Here is an 18,811-nt window from a genome sequence, read left to right on the forward strand (position 1 = left end):
TTCACCTGTTTCAGTTGCAAGTCATTTCATGTGCACAAATATGCAAACAAAGTACAAATGAAATAAAATAAAATTGCATCATATAATTCCGATTAACGTGAATGACATTTAGTCGATATAAGGGTAAATAAAAGACCAGAAATTCGAACGTGATGACAAATTGTTTAAAAAAAACAAACCAAAAAAACAACAGTACTATCAAATGATAAGCTGAAAATATTTTGATTATATAGCGTTAATATAAAGCATTTTGAGCTGTTAGATGTGATAGATTGCAGGCATAGGATGCAGGTGTAATTGCATCAGATTAGTTTACACTAGTTTGTCCAATGTTTGCTTGTTTGAGCTTCATAAAGCACAGTTTGGATATTAAACGCATCATGGCTGAGAAACGTTCAGGGTTTCTTTGTCCTTCAGTCTTGGCATAATGGAAAGAAAAGTTGTTCACACTGCAGTGTGAATTCTCACTGATGCTGTAACAACACTGTGTGGAATATGAGTCAGACATTAGTGTCTGGCTCATGACATGTTGATAAAAGACCATTATTTCTCAATGTAACACTTTAGTATTGCACTGAAACCTGATGTCTGTGTGACCTTCCAATGTGCCTGTATTATACAGTTCCACTCAAATTCATCATTATAAATACTCTGTATAAATATTCTGTTTACAGTAAAGAACGAGCCAGAATATTCTGTTTCAGTAAAGAATGATGAGTGATGAAATACAAGTAGTTCTTGACTGTGTATAAGAAAATGAAGTGCACAGTAAACAAAAAAAGTAATGAATGTGGCAGAGCTGCAACAACTAATCCATAAAATCGATTATGAAAATTGCTAATGAATCTCATTACTGATTAGTCGTTCTGCATGTGGCATGGGGAATGTTTACTCGTTGCGTTACTTTTGTTCTGAAAACATGCATAGGAGAGTAAACACTAAAGTTGTTTCCCAAATTATATACTCTACACTTACACTATGTATCCATCCGATTAATCGGATAATCGAAAAATTTTTCAGCAGATTAATTGATTATGAAAATAATCGTTAGTTGTAGCCCTAATGGCAATATGTTAATCAATGTATAAATGTGTTAGTTTGATGCAGAGCCAGTGACATAACTGATCTAAGTCTGACTTCAGGCCCAGTCACGCTTTAACGAGTCGAGTCAGAAGCTGGACCTGCTGAGGTTTTCTCTGGAGCAGAGGCTGAGCGAGCTACCACAGAGCCACCCAAAGGCCAGCTTGATCTCAGATGAGCTCTTCATGGCGGCGACGCCTCAGAGCCCACGCCAGAGCATCATCTCCTCTCACAACCAGTATAGCACTGTGGCTAAACCAGCAGCTCTCACAGGTAATCACACACACACACACACACACACACACACACACACACACACACACACACTCCACCACCACCAATCAGATGAACATTCCTGCTCGAGGTGATGCTTGTACACTAAAGGGTGTGAAGGTATACCATGATGAGGAATTCTAAAATAGTTACGTTTTCAAAGCCGTGCTGTCCCAGTTACAAACATTGATTTATAATGGTCTATCTAGAGTACTGTTTATTTTTTGTTATTTTTGGACTCCCAGGCATTAGAGAAGAGTGAGTGAGTGAGTGTGTGTGTGTATGTGTGTGTGTGTGTGTGTGTGTATGTGTGTGTGTGTGTGTGTGTGTGTGTGTGTGTGTGGGGGGGGGGGGGGGGTGTTCTCAAGTTATTGCAGAAATGACATCAGAACTACAGACTTGTAGTTGAAGAGAATGACCCAAAAGTGAAGTCTAGCCAGTGGTTTTGGTTTGGGGGAACTGAATAACTCTTCACAACTTCCAACAGATCCATCATAATGTGATTTGGCAGACTAGATCTTCCATCACTGAAAAGAAACGATGTGCCTGGAAAGCTTTCATTTTGACCAGGCTGTCTCGTTAGCCATCAGTGTCTACTTGGAGCTATAATGATTGCAGATATTTTTGTGCTGGAATAGAAGACAAGCAGTTAGTAGTGTTCTCACTGATGTATTGTTAGTCTTGATAACTTGCAGGAGTGGTATGAGGATGACAGTCAGCTGTCTGGCTTAACTGTGAATCACAGTTGACTTTTTACACACTAGCAACACACTAAGCCCATGTGAATGTGTGAGATCTTTGCACGTTCCTTCTGAGAAAATTTAGAGAAACATGGCAGCTCAGCAGACGCGTCACTGGATTATGATCGACAGTTAATATTGACTAATCAGTTGTAGTAATATTCAGTAGAATAGACTGTGACCTTGTTTTTAGTAATTCCTTTTTTGTTTTCTCTGTCTGTGTATGCTGTGTACAGGAACATTGGAGGTGAGGCTCATGGGCTGTCAGGATCTGCTGGAGAATGTTCCAGGCCGGTCTAAAGCAGCATCTGTGTCCCTGCCAGGCTGGAGCCCGAGTGAAACACGCTCCTCCTTCATGAGCCGAACAAACAAGAACAAATCAGGCAGCAGCAGAAACCTTTCCAAAGCGGACGAGCTGTCCAGTTGAGTGCCTTCAGCATTTCTTCCTTCTCGGAATAAAATGACTGATGGAGATATGGAAAGGGTTTCTAACGCTGGTGCATTTGGAAAACATTGTAAATCTTAGCATTTAGTGACTAAATGCTTCTGAAAGAAAAGGCAGAATATCCCAAGTGAAAGTCTGAATATTCCATATAAAGCTTCAGCACTTGACTGAAGTGCCAATTTCGCTAGCTATCTAACGCAATAGTATGTCTCTCGGGTAACAGACTAACTTGGGACATTTAATTTACATTATATATATATATATATATATATATATATATATATATATATATATATATATATATATATATATATATATATAAAATATAAAATGTGTGCATATGTGTATATATATATGTATGTATGTATATGTGTGTATATATATGTGTGTGTGTGTGTGTGTTTGTATGTACGTATAGTAGTAGAGCCATTTTGAAGGCACCGATTTACTGTTCTATTGGAAACAAAATCAGACTTCAATTTAAAAAATTTTAAATATTTGGATGGACCACAACTTAAGCATTCGGTATGGCTTTATTCCGAGCAATGTATGATGCAGTGTTTGTGTTGTATCTTCAGATGAGATCAGCGCTGTTCTGAAACTGGACAACACAGTTGTGGGGCAGACGAGCTGGAAACCAGTCAGCAATCAGTCCTGGGACCAAAAATTCACACTGGAGCTCGATCGGGTAATCAAATACTCCATGCACACCTTAACATGTGATGCTGTATCTGGATATTATTTGGATGACAAATGAGCTGATCTAATCACCTGGTATTGATGTACATCATCACCGCTTGTGTTTTGTGAGCATTATGATCAGATTTCGTATGGTCAGCATTCATATAAGCCTGCTAAGTAGAATGTGGGAAGTTGGCCTGCTGACAGCATGGCAGATGTCAGATTGACCAGTGACTTTACTGTACAGCCTACATTAGTTTTGTTTATTTTCTCTCTGTTGAAGATGGGCTTGTCGTCCGCAGCTGTGTGTCATAAATGACAACCAGCTGTTGCGTTTGCAGCAATTGCGATAGCAGCTGATGTCCATCATTTTCTAGGTTCAATGTTCGCAAAATGTACTCGAAACACCTACATTGTCATTTATCCTTTCACCTGGAGTACACACTTTATACTGGCTCCTATCCTGAAAACACTGGACACATGGAAGGATTACACCCTGGATGGATGAGTCACACACACATTCACACCTAGGGGTAATTTAGAGTCTCCTATCAATGTTTGTGGGGAGGTGTGAGGAAATCTGTGTGGGCATGGGGAGAACATGCCAAAGTCCACACAAACTGTAGCTGTAAAACACCAACACTACTCGCTGCACCATTATATCACCTTACCATGCCCTACTTAAGGTAATGTTTTTGAAATGTAATAAGTTCTGGAAAACATGATCAGTTGTTTTGCTGAGTTTATAAAGTGCTTGAACTAAAGATTGAGCCTTAGTATTTGGAATTTTATTAGTATTAGTATTAATTGTTTGTATTAATTGTTTGATTGAACTCCTGCCACAATCCCCTCAAACACTCACACGCACAATTACTTACACAAATATATTAGCATAATGTTTGCACCTGACGCTCACTGTCCTGATTTGTTACCTGCCTGAATGATAAAATAATGCCTTAAAACCCCAGCTAAAAAAATATGAAAGAAAAGTTTTCTAAAGTTGTAATATTTCACTTTAGAATTGCATCCAAAAACCCTTGGAACCCCTTTTTTTTTTTAAAAAAAACACGATCATATAATGTTTTCACTCTAATGCTAGCCTGATGCAAAGAATTTTATTTTAATACATTACTACATCACCACACTCAAGCCAACCAGGACAGCCAGGAACCTTGGGGTGACTTGATGACAGCTTGACCTTCACAGACCACATTTCAACAACTGCACGATCCTGTAGGCTCATGCTGTATAACAAATCAGATTTGTTTTAGATAAGAAAATCAGACCCTGTCTCACCGAACAGGCTACACAGCTACTAGTCCAGGCTCTTGTCATCTCAAAACTGGACTACTGCGACGCACTACTCTCAGGCCTCCCAGATGGCTCCATCAAACCCCTTCAGATGATTCAGAATGCAGCAGCACGCCTAAAAGAACCCACATCACACCCCTCTTCACCTCCTCAAATTTAACCCCTTGATGCTTACGTACAAGACTTTGTCTGAACAGCACCACCCTATCTCAACATTGTAAACCTCAAGGACGTCCCCTCACACAATCTGCGATCGGTTAACGACCGACATTTTAGTAGTGCCTACTCAGCGTGCCTCAAGGTCCCTTTCCAGAATCTTCACACTAACTGTTCCTCAGTGGTGGAATGAACTTCCAACCTCAATCTGGACAGTAGAATCTGTCACTATTTTCAAAAAACAGCTAAAGACCCATCTCTTCCATGAGCACTTAACTAACCCCTGAAATGCCAACCCCCACTTTATTTATAAAAATAAATAAATAATAAAAATTACTCTGGCTTTTACACTTCTGCTCTGTGCACTTTGCTTCTCTAGAACTCAATGATAAACCTTGTATGGTAGCACAACTTGCATTGTTCTCTGCTTGATATATCGCTTTACTTGTATTTCCTCATTTGTAAGTCCCTTTCGATAAAAGCGTCTGCTAAATGAATAAATGTAAGTGAGATCATTTAGTAAATGCCTGAGATCCAATCAGTGTGAGTCAGACACCCTCTGGAGGCATTGTGGTTGATGCAATCACAATCCAATGTTCATTTACAGCTTCTTTTTTTTCTTTCTTATTTTGCCTTGTTTTAAACACTGTCTAATCACTGACCTCTATCCAGTGTCCCCTAACTCACATTAGAATGCCCATCAAGAAATACACCAAAAGTTTGTGGATGCCTGACAATCATACCCATATGTGGTTCTTCCCCAAACTGTTGCCACAAAGTTGCAAGCACACGGTAGTCAAGGATGTCTTTTGTATGCTGTAGCATTAAGATTTCCTTTTACTGGAACTAAACGGCCCAAACCTCTTTCATCATGACATTACTCCTATGCATAAAGACATGGTTTGCCAAAGTTGGTGTAGAGGAACTCAAGTGGCCCGAGACATGACCTCAACTCCACTGAACGCCTTTGGGATGAACTGGAATACTGACCATACCCCAGGCCTTCTCACTTGACAACAGTGCCTGACCTCACTACTGTTCTTGTGGCTGAATGAGCACACACCACCCCAGCCACAGTCCAAACTCTAGTGGAACACCTTCCCAGAATAGTGGTGTCTGTTACAACAGCAAACTCTGCTCCATGTTAATTCCCATGGTTTTATAATGAGCACGTATGGGTGTGATGGTCAGGAGTCCACATACTTTTGGGCATTGCGTGCCACAGATTTGACTTAGTTCATCTCTTTCATGCTCTGTAGTGATTGTTCCTTTCTAGTGCTTATGTATTTGTTATACTTACATATTTCATCCTGCAAGGAATTATAGCAGTTGCCAGTTGATTATCCCGGTATGTACAGATTTATCCATGAGCCCCCAAGTTCTTGAGCCTATTTGTGTGATTTCTTAACTGACAACTCAATGTAATGCAATATAATAATTTGAAAGTAATACAATAATTTGCACTTGATCAACAAAAGGCTTTTGCTGGATATAAATCCTTACCATATTAATAATGAATAAATAAATAAAAATAAGAAACTGTTTTTTCAGAACGTTTACTATTAATCTGTTCGTTTTTAAATCTACGTGTGTGTAAATGTTGTGTTATAGAGTTTCACCGGGAATTCTATATCCATAAAGTTATACACTGTACCTGGCATTGACTGTTTTTCAAACCCACATAGAAATGTTTTTGTACTGCGTGTATTATTTATTTATTTATTTATTTATTTATTTATTTACATTTATTTTCTGCATAGTCTCGTGAGCTGGAGATCTCTGTGTACTGGAGGGACTGGCGGGCTCTGTGTGCCGTCAAATTCCTGAGGCTGGAGGACTTCCTGGACAACCAGCGTCATGGCATGTGCCTCTACCTGGAGCCTCAAGGAACTCTGTTTGCTGAGGTGCAGTCATGTTTGTCTTTACGTGCACATGCAAACACACACACACTCATGCACACACACACCTGCCTACCTTAATGAAGCATGATGAGCATTACAAAATATGTCCAGTTGTTCTGTATTTACTTATCTTTTTCATTTTCCACCCAGGTTACATTTTTCAATCCAGTCATCGAGAGGCGACCAAAGCTACAAAGGCAAAAGAAAATCTTCTCAAAACAGCAAGGTAGGCTCATAGTCATTAATAAGTCCATGATTGATTGTCATGGTAAGTTTAAGTGAGTCATAACTTGCTTTGCCCTCTTGTGAAAGACACTTTTAGCAGACACTTTGTACACATTATCAGTTAACTTGAGGTCCCTTCAAATGTAGTCTATTATCCAGCAGATCCTTTTATCCAGTGATAACAGTAAGATATGACATCACAACCATGCTGTGACTAGTACTGAACCCTAACGGCTGAGCTCTCGCTGACCCTCATTTACGCAAATTAGATTAAGTGACCAACGTTATCGTTGTTTGCTTCAACCGTAATGTTACGCTGTATTGCCGTCCGGTGTGATGTGTCTCTGGGTTTCTCTCTCCAGGTAAAACATTCCTGCGTGCACCTCAGATGAACATCAACATTGCCACATGGGGGCGTTTGATGAGAAGAGCAGTCCCATCAGTCAACAATTCCTTCAATCCTCAGGTGACTGGGCTCGGATCAGCGCTGAGCCCTGAAGCGGGAATCCTCGGCCACCCTGACTCGCCGTCTCTGTCCAGGTACACACCTGTACACACCATGTAACCCTGCGTTCACATGAGGTTATCACTGGTGTTGATCCTGTTTGTGTTTGTGCACAGTTCAGCTTTTTTGAATGTGATTTTATATTTATATTTATATATATATATATATATATATATATATATATATATATATATATATATATATAATATATAATATATATATATATATATATATATATAATATAATATATATATATATATATATATATATATATATATATATAATATATATATATATATATATATATATATATATATATATATATATATATATATATAAATATAATATATATATAATATATATATAATATATATATAATATATTAGCCAAAATGTTACTGTGCTTACTTGATTTTATAAATATCTCACAGACTTATAGACACATTGTTTGTGTTTCTTTAAAAGTATGTTTGGGATGATGTCCCAATAATCTCCATTATGTCTTCCAGATATAGTCATGCTTTGTCATATTTGTCCAGGAAAAATGTTTGTGAAAACGAAAAGTGAAATGGATTGCAACACGCATGCATTTGAGGGTTATGAGACTAGATTAAGGGGCTGAACTGTGATTTTTCTGGCCATCCTGGGATTTGAACCCTCAACCTTCTGGACACTGACACAGAACTTTAACCACTATGGTTAACCATTCTCGCTTCATTTTTCATCTGTTTACACAAGCATGGCTTGACAAGTTCAAGCAAAACATTTTTCACTTGTTTAGTTGGCAGTAATGTTTTGTGGATTGTTTCCATCCTACATCACAAATGATGTGTTTATGTAATTTGATGTTATAGTACAGTGCTTTTTAAAACACATGGCCATATTGACTTATCAAAGTGAAGTAACCCCATATTTGTAGAGTTAATTGACCCCGTAAATAAGATCCTTTCTTATCTATGAAACAGCACAGTAGGCACTCAGATAAATACTTTGCTCTTTTGTTTGGTTCACGACCAAATACAAACATTTAGATGTGTCCTCATGAAAAGGACCGCTCGTTTTTCTGAATGAATCATATTAATTATTCTTTATCTTGAATAAAGAGAGAGGCTGAAGGCTACTCAATTGCTGTGGGTAAAATATAGTAAGCCTTTTCTGTTTAGATGTCCATGTGATTTAAGTCCCTGTCTTTATCTGTGCTTGAATACTCTAATGAGCTGTCCTTCGGTGAAGCGTCTGGTTTGGTTAGAAACACTCCAGACCCAAACACAGCCAGGGGCCAGGACTAAAATGGAAATTGGCATGTTGTCAGCAGTGTTGTGTTGTGACCCTTTCTCTCAGTGATACGACCGTGACCAAATTAGACTTTGACAAAGGTGCCACCCCTCCTCCAAAACGCCACCCCACCCCTGCTGCTGAGCTCGAAGAAGAGGAAGAAGAACCACCATCACAAGAAAAAATCCCTGACGGAAATGAGGTGCAGGTAATGAACTGTTTGAAATACGTGTCATAGATGCAGCTACAATATACAAAGTTGAAAGCACAACAGGAGATTAATTGCTTCATTGAGGTGGTTTTCACACTAGGCACATCTTGTTTCAGACTCACTTGATTCTATTGAACCGTGGTGCATTTGTGTTCATCTTACGTCATCAGAAACGCGAATGGAAAAAACAATGCGACTCACCATATATATATATTTTTTAATTATTTTGGTACTGTTATGCACAGCATATAATATGCACAGCAGTGTGGACCTCTTCTGTGTCCCACAGCATTCCCCTGCCACTCATCGTACACGTGTGTTGCAGAAACTAATGATGTCGTCATCGGCTAAAACACTTGCGCAGGTAATTTTACTTCCTGAACAAGTGTGGACCCGAGTATGAGTTGCGTTAACATTCACAGGAATCGCAGCACAGTTCCTGTGCAGCTGAACTCAGACCATCTCCTACAGGTAGTCTCGGGTTCAGTACCGCGGTGCGCTTCCGGTCCACGCAACAGCTTTCACGTTACCAGATTTTCATGCAAACTGTGCTCTGTTTCAGACTAAACTGCCAGTGTGAAAGCCCGCATAATCTCCTTGTGCTAAAGTGTTTATTCTAATACAGAACACTTTTCCAGTATGTGCTGGGTTATGTGGTGGTGTGTTTTTGTTGATGGTTGTGATGGGATGTGTAAACTTTAGCCCTGATTGTAAATGGTTTGTACCCTCAGGATGCATTAGCCACATTTGACTTCCTGAACGACAGCCGGAACAGTACGGTGTCCAAGCCGGAATATGGTAATCAAGTGGAAGAGGAAATTCAGCAGCCTGATCTAGAGCTTACCGAGCAACACCATATTGAACCAAGGTGCGATATCCCAGTGTTCACCTGGAAACACAGTTTACAGCTTAATTCCATCAAAACATTATGTTGTATTGATTTAGGATTTTATTTCTAACCAAGTCTAACTGTCTGTCTTGTTTTTTTTTTAGGGAAGAGCTGGACGTCCAGTTCAGTCTCAAAGACTTTTCTTGTGTGGCTGTTCTGGGCCGTGGACACTTTGGAAAGGTAAAAGCCATTTAATGGATTGTACATTACCTTACTGAGTGTGTTGTGTCTGAACACTAGTCAGAAGAATTATTTATGTTCGTCTTGTGTGTGTTTGTGTTTGAGCTTCATTGCCACAATCAAGTCTTTTTAATTATTCAACAGGTCTTACTGGCAGAGTACAGGAGCACTGGGGAAATGTTTGCCATCAAAGCTCTGAAGAAAGGGGATATTGTTGCTCGTGATGAAGTTGACAGGTAAGAATGACCAGTCAGAAAAATGGGTTTACGTAATGGTATTGAGCTCTTGCACAGTTTATAAAAAAAAAAAAAAAAAAAAAAAAAAAAAAAAAGGAATAATAAAAATCCACCTTGCTGACTTTGGACAGTCTGATTAAATGGCTCGTGTGCGCCAGTTTTCCAACATGACGATGAGATGCATTTTGTTCCACAGTCTGATGTGTGAGAAGAGGATCTTCGAGACGGTCAACAGTGTCCGGCACCCGTTCCTGGTCAATCTCTTTGCTTGCTTCCAGACCAAGGAGCATGTGTGTTTTGTAATGGAGTATGCAGCAGGAGGAGACCTGATGATGCACATCCATGCTGACGTGTTCTCAGAGCCACGTGCAATGTGAGTGACCACATTCACTGTTGAACGAAAGTACAGAATCTACAACCACTCATTGTCAGACCTGGAAATGTATGGGAATGTTTGTTTGTTTTTTTCTGGGGGGGGGGGGGGGGGGGATAACCTGTTGTCAAATGTAATGTAATAGAAACTCAAGACACAGGAATAGATTGAAGAAAAGTTCTGCCAAATATTTTATTCACCCGTTTTTTTGTTTGTTTGTTTGTTTGTTTGTTTTTGTTTTTTTTCCCCCTTACTCCAAATGTAGTTTGCTTCTTTTGTTTTGCACTAACTAAGCTAACAAATAGTGGAAATCACTCACCCAGAATGATTTCAGTATATACGGCCAACACATTGATTATATGCCTCAAACTGCATTTCATACAGACTTATAACTATAGTTTAGATCAGTTTCCTTTTTTCTAGAGTTGTATCAGATTGTACTGGAAAGCAATTGGCTAATAATATACATTAATTATATTATGGTGTCTTCGTAAACCACCAGAACAGAATTCTACACGTCACTGGAATGGTACTGAGGGCTGGCGGTACTGACAGCCAAAAATGCTTGATTTTACTGTGGCTTTTTTTGTGGAAAACTTCTTGAATTGGAGAAATTGCAACTGCATGAAATTTTGTCTTTCGCACTGCCCTTTGTTGGTAAATGGTCTGCACTTATAGCGCTTTTTTATTTTAACCTTAGTGGTTCTACAAAGCGCTTTACACTGTTTCTCTTTCACCCATTCTCACACACACACACTCGTGCACACCAATGGTAGTAGAGATGCCATGCAATGTGCTAGCCTGCCATCGGAATCAACTTTGGGTCCGGCATCTTGCCCAAGGACACTTGGGCTGGGGATCGAATCGCCAACCCTGCGATTAGTGGACAACACGCTCTACCACCTGAACCACACCCGCCCAAATGAGACCTTTTGACCTGTACTCATGTTCGACACACGTGAAGGGAAGGCGCTTTGGCTGAATGTGCATTGTGATGACGTCACATGACACGTCTTGGTCCAAATCTGCAGAAAATACTGCCGTAATTTAGAAAAATTGCAAGTGCCTTCTCCGGAGTTTCTTTGATTTTGGATTAATTTCTCTTATCGCAAAATCCTGAAAGGACTGACAAGTGGACAAAGACTGTACCAATAAAGTGTCTCATACAACATGGCAGTCACTGTTTTTTTTTGTTTTTGTTTTTTTTCCCTTTAATTTGTCGCATATCTACAATTCCACGTTCAAATTCACATTTCTTCATGTGGACTATCCCTGCAATTTTGCACAGTTATTTATTTAAAAATCGGTTAAATATCTTCAGGATTGGATGGAGGATTAATTTTCTCAGATAAGTGATGATCTTTTTCCATAAGTTAATGTTTGGCTGCAGTCCCTGACAGCACTGCTTCTTCAAAATTGGCCAGAGTACCATAGTCATTACTCATAATACTAAAGAAAATGCTATCTGCTAATATGCTGTTTCCCCCCCCACTTGTTTTTCCTGTTGCAGATTCTATGCTGCCTGTGTGGTCTTGGGTCTGCAGTTTCTGCACGAGCATAAAATAGTATACAGGTATGTTTCATTCGAACACAATCTGAACACTGCCTCTGAACTAGTATTCATGTGATTTTATGATTTGAATCCTCCAGGGACTTGAAGCTGGATAACCTGTTGCTGGATACTGAAGGATATGTAAAGATTGCTGACTTTGGGCTCTGCAAAGAAGGTAAGTGTGCTGTTCTGTGCCCTCTGGTTTATCTTGGCACCTGGAATACTTTAAAAAGTACTCATGACTTTCATGTAATCATTAATATTTATCTTCAAATAAAGGCCCTAAGTACCTACAATGCCTCTGATACTGTAGCTCATAGAACTCTGACCATTTTGGTTCTTAACAAGGAAATTGTCATCAGATTACTAATAAGTAATACTGTTTAAGATGCTTGGTGATTCATTTAAGCGATATCGCATGAGTAAGAGTGCCATTATACTGAATATAGGTATGGCTGTGATTCGGCCATAGTGACAAATCCGCAGGGCAAGTGCCGTAGCTGCTCATAGTATAAGCACAAGATTGCCAGTGTGATATTGCTTTTATACAACAGTTTTATAAACAAGGAATTAAAATCAAGTAAGTGGCGGAAATAGAGCCTGAAGAATCCACACTCACTTTGTAGCATGTCGGCTAGCTAGCTCACATTGATTTGTACATTCCCATTAAAGGTGCATCGGTAAAATTGGCGTCCCTTCTTCCTTTTCATAATCATCGGATGAGCCAAAAGTTTATATTCCTGAAAAGTATAACTTGCCATGTCTGGTGGTGATGTTGCTAGCTCTACTGTAGTAACTGGTTCGATCGAGGAAGTGGAATTTTTATGTGGCGAACACAGACGAGCGGACTGATCCTAGTGGGGTTATAGATAATATAGCCACTCTTGGAATGCTGCTGAACAAATTAAATTAGTAGATTGGAACTAACTGTTGTATAAACTATGGTCTGTCTGAATACTCGTTTCTGATTGGTTGGAAGGTGTGTTCATACCGTATAATGCATAGGTAGTTCCAGTCAGTTTAATCACCATTCTAAATTAACGTGCTGCCTATAAACACCTGTAACCATAGTAACATACAGCTACAGTTGCATACTGTATTTAAACTCACAGCTTCAGTAGTAGTACAGATGCCGATAATTAACATACATGCACAATATCTATATATCTATCCATCTCTCTCTCCCTCTAATAACTATTTCTTATAATTAATTCAAATAAATGTAATCTTATTGCACTACTTTATCTCTGTATGATTTAAAGTGGGCAGAATTCTAGATCTGACCACTGCGTTAAAAATTGTGTAATGCACACCGAGCTGCAGATTATCCCTTACTGATACCACACTGCTGTTTAATTCTTGAATCAGAATGTGTGGATTAATTGTGTATGACCTGAATTACTTTTCTGTAACACTGACCGTATTGCTGGCTGTTTTTCCTCTTACCATGTTTAGGAATGGGCTTTAGAGATCGCACGAGTACATTCTGTGGCACTCCTGAGTTCTTGGCTCCTGAGGTCCTGACAGAAACTTCATACACACGGGCCGTGGACTGGTGGGGTTTGGGTGTGCTTATCTTTGAGATGTTGGTTGGAGAGGTGAGAATTTCACTGAATTATTTACCCAGAAACTGATTAGCTAAGCTTTTCAACAGGCTTAATGGAAAAGTCGGTGGGGGGGTGGGGTTTAAGCCAAAACACCATTAGTAATGTTTGGCAATGCTCTTATCACATTTTTTGCAGCTATCAAAAACTATGTGCTTAGAGACTAACTCGGGCTGTGAAAAGGGGAATGAGGTGGACCACCAACATTATGCACTAGCAATCAGACATTCTAGCATGTCTTTTGTGGTTGTGGCTTTGGCAGCATAAAAGAGAAGGCTGTGTTGCTTACCCACAAATGATATTTAAATGTGATAAATGTAGCACCGTGTCCTGCAGAAACGTCTGCGATTGAGAAGGAATGACAAATTTGACTTTGACTTTGAAAATAGCAAACTTGCTGACATCATTATCATTTAACTATCACTAGACTACAATTCCATCACTAGTGTCATGGTTACGTTTTTTTTTTTTTTAAATCCATGTATTACCACCTATAAGTAACCTTTTCCTTTCTGAATTATTCAAATGAGCATATTACAGTTTCAGTCTAGAATAGGTATCTCATATCTGGAGTATTGGTTTAGAACTCTAAAAACATTTCTGACCAGCTCTACATTAAAGGCTATGTAAGAAATTACCCAATCAGAAGCAAGTATTTTCACAGCCATTATATAATAGTAAATAATAGACCCAACATTGGTAACTAGTAGTAACTCAGTAATGAGAATATATTTTAGTCAGTTTTAAGCTGCATCTCGCAATCAATTTCTTATGAAAGGGAAATTTTTTGAAAACCTTTTACCTGTATTATGAAAATACATGTACAACCAGTAACATCACAACGATCAGTAACAGCACGCAGAATCTTCCTGACACTTGGTTTTGTTCTCTCCTGTGCCTGCAGTCTCCATTTCCAGGTGATGATGAAGAGGAGGTGTTCGATAGTATTGTCAACGATGAAGTCCGTTACCCACGATTCCTCTCCACAGAGGCGATCTCCATAATGAGACGAGTACGTTCTCATATAACCCCAGCCCGAGTCCGGTTCATCAAATGAGAAAATGAATTGTGCATTTAGAAAACGTTGTGTGCATTCGACTTCTCATGTCCGTGTACTGTTCTATTCATCTGTCTGCAGCTGTTGAGGAGAAATCCCGAGCGGCGCCTCGGTGCAGGAGAGCGAGACGCTGAAGAAGTGAAGAAGCATCCGTTTTTTAGAGTACGCTCCGTTTGAATTTCAATTCCTTCACCTGATATTGAACACACACAATCCTAGATACACCAGATGAATGCTCGGTCATGTATGATCTGTACACTTTTGAATCATTTTGTTAATGTATTACAGCTACTAAAAAAACAACCAGGGTTTTAACAACCTGAAAATGATTTAGTTAATTAACACTTAGTTACTTAATATCATCAATAATTATAGCAGAGTATATGCTGTGATATAGTATAGTAAGTAGAGCAGTAGAAGCAATACAAATCAAATCATGTACATCACAGTTGCATACACATTTGGATTAAAATAGAAGTCATTTTACTGTAATCTGTAAATGTGATGCAGGATCTTCAGACTAATTTGACCCATGAGTATTAAATAAGTCAAACCTAGACACTGTTCAAACAACTACCTGCAGGTTGGAAAACTGTCACACTTGTGCCTACCTAAAAGTGTGTCTTTATTTGCTGAAGCCTCTGTAACAAGAATCTCAGTCAGTTGTACCTCAGCATCACTGAAATTTCATTGCTTTCTCTTTTTTTCCCCCCTTCTTTCATTTTCAATGAGTGTGAATTCACTATTATCACCCCTGCATACATTAGGGTGTGGGAATGAAAACTGGATGTATATGAAAGTAAATTGAGGCATGTTGTAGGCATGGCATATAAATAAGAGACTGGCTAATACATGAGTTCCACTTACACTACCCGTCAAAAGTTCGGAGACATTTGACTGAAATGTTTCTCTTGATCTTAAAAAGTGATCTGAAGGTGTATGATTAAATGCTTGTTGTAGACAAAAATATAATTGTGCCAACATATCCATTTCTTTCATTAGAAAACTAATATTTTATTTACAAAAAAATATATTTTTTAAAAAGAATACATTTCTGTAAATTCTAGGCAAAAAGGATGTCTACTTTTGAAGACACTAAAATACAAAATTATTTTGGATTTTTTCACACAACGTAAATGTGGAAAAATAAAAACAAAGAATGGGTGTGTCTATACCTTTGACAGGTAGTGTAACTCACTGCTCATTTTGATGGTTTATGGTGGTTTCATGAATCAGTTGAAAGCTCGTTTGTATCATTTCATACAACTGAATTTGAACAACCAAATTTAATCTGATGGGTTATTTTATTTATGTATTTGTTTGTTTATTTTTTGGGACCATTTGCAAGGCATGCGTGCTTAGTAAGGCGTGGCACTTGCCTATGCTCTGTAGGAGAGGCAACTTTGCACTGCCTTAATCAAAGACCAGTCTGATGGATTATTAATCCAAATTTCTGTTTTCCTGTAAGAAAACTTGGCACGCCACCTCTCCGTTACTTTACAAGTTGTTGTATAGCTGCTCTGAAAGCCTGCTTCTGATATATTGCACATGTATACACCTCCATAAACTTTGTTTCCATTCATGTGTCTGCACTCTATCGCTGTTCTATTGATCTCTTCATCTTTTATTATTCTCTGGTGTTCCCTTTATTGTGTCTAAGCTCTGGCTTAGATCTCTCTCCATCTATCCAGTTCTGTTCTTTGTTCTCATCTGTCATGTTTTTTTTTCTTCTTCCTGTTTATGTCCTGCTCTTCTGTCTTCTCTCCATCATCTCTTCTCTGCCTGAGTGTTTTTTTTTTTCCCCAGTTCTGTTCTTATGCAAGTTCTCTCTTGTTTTTCTCTTTAACCTCTCTCTCTCTCTCTCTCTCTCTCTCCATCCATCCATCAGAACATGGACTGGGCTGCCTTGTTGGCTAAGAAGACCCGGCCTCCGTTCATCCCCACCATTAAAGGACGGGAGGACGTTAGTAACTTTGATGATGAGTTCACTTCAGAGGTTCCGATCCTGACCCCACCACGTGAGCCCAGAATCCTGACCGCCTCAGAGCAGGAGCTCTTCATAGACTTCGACTACATTGCTGACTGGTGTTAGCTTTTCCAGCTGACCATCAACAGCCCACACACACTCAATACTGTGAAGCAAACGGACAAACGAGGCTCATCGCCAGAGAACGTCTCTGTAAGGACCACTTCCCTCTCTCTGCTTTTAGCTGTGTTTTTTTGTTTGTTTGTTTTTTGCGCCCCCCCCCCCCCCCCCCCCCCCCCAAAAAAAAAAAAAAAAAAAAAAAGAGTACTGAAGTCTTCCATGCAGCTGGAAAAGTCACGGTAACCCAACATGGCGCTTTTTTTGTGGTCAAGAGCACTGGGATTTCTCATGAGTAGTCTCCACATTTACAAGTTCTCTTCTTTAATGAAGTCCTCTTTTGCTGGCTGTTCAGAGAAAACACTACAGAGCTTGTGTTCCAAGCTAATAATGCGTTCATTTTCTAAAGAAGAAAAAAAAACACAAAGTCTAACCGAGTGAAACACTACAAAGACTTGTTTTTTGAAGCTCATGGACAATCCCCACTTTACAACACTTATCTTTTAATCCGCATATTTATTTAGTGTCTTCCTCCCCATGGTGCCTTAAACTCATCACAGATAGAGGACTTCCAGAAAGTCAGCATCAGGTACTGAAAACCTCCAGCACAGCACACACCGCCAAACCAGTTCATTATGCAATCTGAGGAGTCCTTGGCCAAGACCACCCAACAGACCAACTTCAGTCTTGACTTAAAGATGAAAAAATTTCATCTTTGGTGGTTTTCAGACTTAATTTCCACTTAAATATGTATTCGTATCATTACTGAAAAAAGTGTAACTTATAGTTTTATATTATATTTTTAGGAAATTAGCATCTTGGATCTGCTGTATGGTATGCATATGTGTGTGTTTTTTTTTGTTTTGTTTTTTAACTATATGAATTTTATGGTTATCATTAAGGAGAGGGCAGCTCAAATCACAGAGCAATCATAAACCTGACAAATGGAATGTAAAAATGTATATTCATCAAAAAGAACACAAAAGTGTATATTTTTGGCACATGGACCTGCCAAAGCAGCCTGTATTTTTAATAGTCTGTTTTTAAAATGATGATCATAGGGACTCTTCCAGATCGTTCCTGACGTTCGGTCAAAGATGTTTTCACACAGTTTGTTGTTCTGTGTGCCAAGCAATAATCCTGTTTTGAAAATCAGGAAGTGGACATTTGGGCATTGCCCGACGTTCCTCATAGATGAAATCCCTGGATACAAGTGTCTAATCCATGGACCGCTAACATGCAACAGACTCTTCCCCTCTGTCAGAAGAAGCTCTTATAGACTCTTGCCAATGATTTCACTCTGTGTATCACCAACCCTTTTTCAAATACACTCTGTACCCACAATGGTGTCTGGTCTCTGTCTTTTCCTCTTGGTAAGGGCTGTAGTGGAATGCATGCCCAAAATAAACAGACCGAGACCGTGCCATAAACCATGTTTTTACTGAGCATATTGGCTTAATTGAGAGATTATTTGCGGCTGCATTTCTAGTTTGTGCACCCGTCGCTTGATTGATTACCTGGACCACTGGAAGCACAATAACAGCAATGTTAACAACATAACACACTCTGAGCAAAGTGCTAACTGCCTTCTTCCACGTGCATGAGCTCACAGATTCCCACAGTTTGTTAGCGGCCCTCTAAGTGACAGATTTTAGCTTTCTTTTTGCAATTTGTTGCACAGTCCATAGAGGATTTCCCTTTTTTTTCTTTTTTTTTTTTTGTGATGGTCAAGGCCAAAAATGCTTGAGTTTGCTGTGGCTTTTTTTTTTTTTTTTCTTCAAGATTTGTGATGCAATTAGTGGGTTTTTTTATGTGCTTTTTTGTGGAAAACTACTTGAATTGGCTAAATTGTAATTGCATGAAATTGTTTTGCATGGTCTTTCACAGTGATGTTTGTAAATGAGACCTTTTTAGCAGTACTCATGTTGGATGGTGACACGATGCATCTTGGCCCAAATCTGCAGATAATCTAACCTTGACTGTGGTGACCTATGTGAAACATGACTAGCTGTGCATAAATATAGAATGGGTGAGT

The 18,811-nt window shown here is 39.0% G+C and overlaps 1 protein-coding gene across 2 annotated transcripts in view; it reads left to right on the top strand.

Moving 5' to 3' along the window:
• Positions 1-18,120, top strand: part of pkn2b (protein kinase N2b) — a 50,861-nt gene extending 32,741 nt beyond the window's left edge. For both annotated transcript variants that reach the window (XM_017479760.3, XM_017479759.3), the window contains 17 exons: positions 1,143-1,353; positions 2,330-2,515; positions 3,117-3,226; positions 6,447-6,590; positions 6,738-6,813; positions 7,175-7,352; positions 8,658-8,799; positions 9,534-9,670; positions 9,796-9,871; positions 10,016-10,107; positions 10,304-10,480; positions 11,991-12,053; positions 12,131-12,207; positions 13,488-13,630; positions 14,541-14,648; positions 14,775-14,855; positions 16,582-18,120. In XM_017479760.3, coding sequence (XP_017335249.1) covers positions 1,143-1,353; positions 2,330-2,515; positions 3,117-3,226; positions 6,447-6,590; positions 6,738-6,813; positions 7,175-7,352; positions 8,658-8,799; positions 9,534-9,670; positions 9,796-9,871; positions 10,016-10,107; positions 10,304-10,480; positions 11,991-12,053; positions 12,131-12,207; positions 13,488-13,630; positions 14,541-14,648; positions 14,775-14,855; positions 16,582-16,785 — 2,205 coding nt within the window. In that variant the 3' untranslated portion in view covers positions 16,786-18,120. The remainder of the gene's footprint in view (positions 1-1,142; positions 1,354-2,329; positions 2,516-3,116; positions 3,227-6,446; positions 6,591-6,737; positions 6,814-7,174; positions 7,353-8,657; positions 8,800-9,533; positions 9,671-9,795; positions 9,872-10,015; positions 10,108-10,303; positions 10,481-11,990; positions 12,054-12,130; positions 12,208-13,487; positions 13,631-14,540; positions 14,649-14,774; positions 14,856-16,581) is intronic.
• The last annotated feature ends 691 nt before the right edge of the window (positions 18,121-18,811 follow it).

This window comes from Ictalurus punctatus, chromosome 11, assembly GCF_001660625.3.
Source record: "Ictalurus punctatus breed USDA103 chromosome 11, Coco_2.0, whole genome shotgun sequence".
NCBI classification, from domain to species: Eukaryota; Metazoa; Chordata; class Actinopteri; order Siluriformes; family Ictaluridae; genus Ictalurus; species Ictalurus punctatus.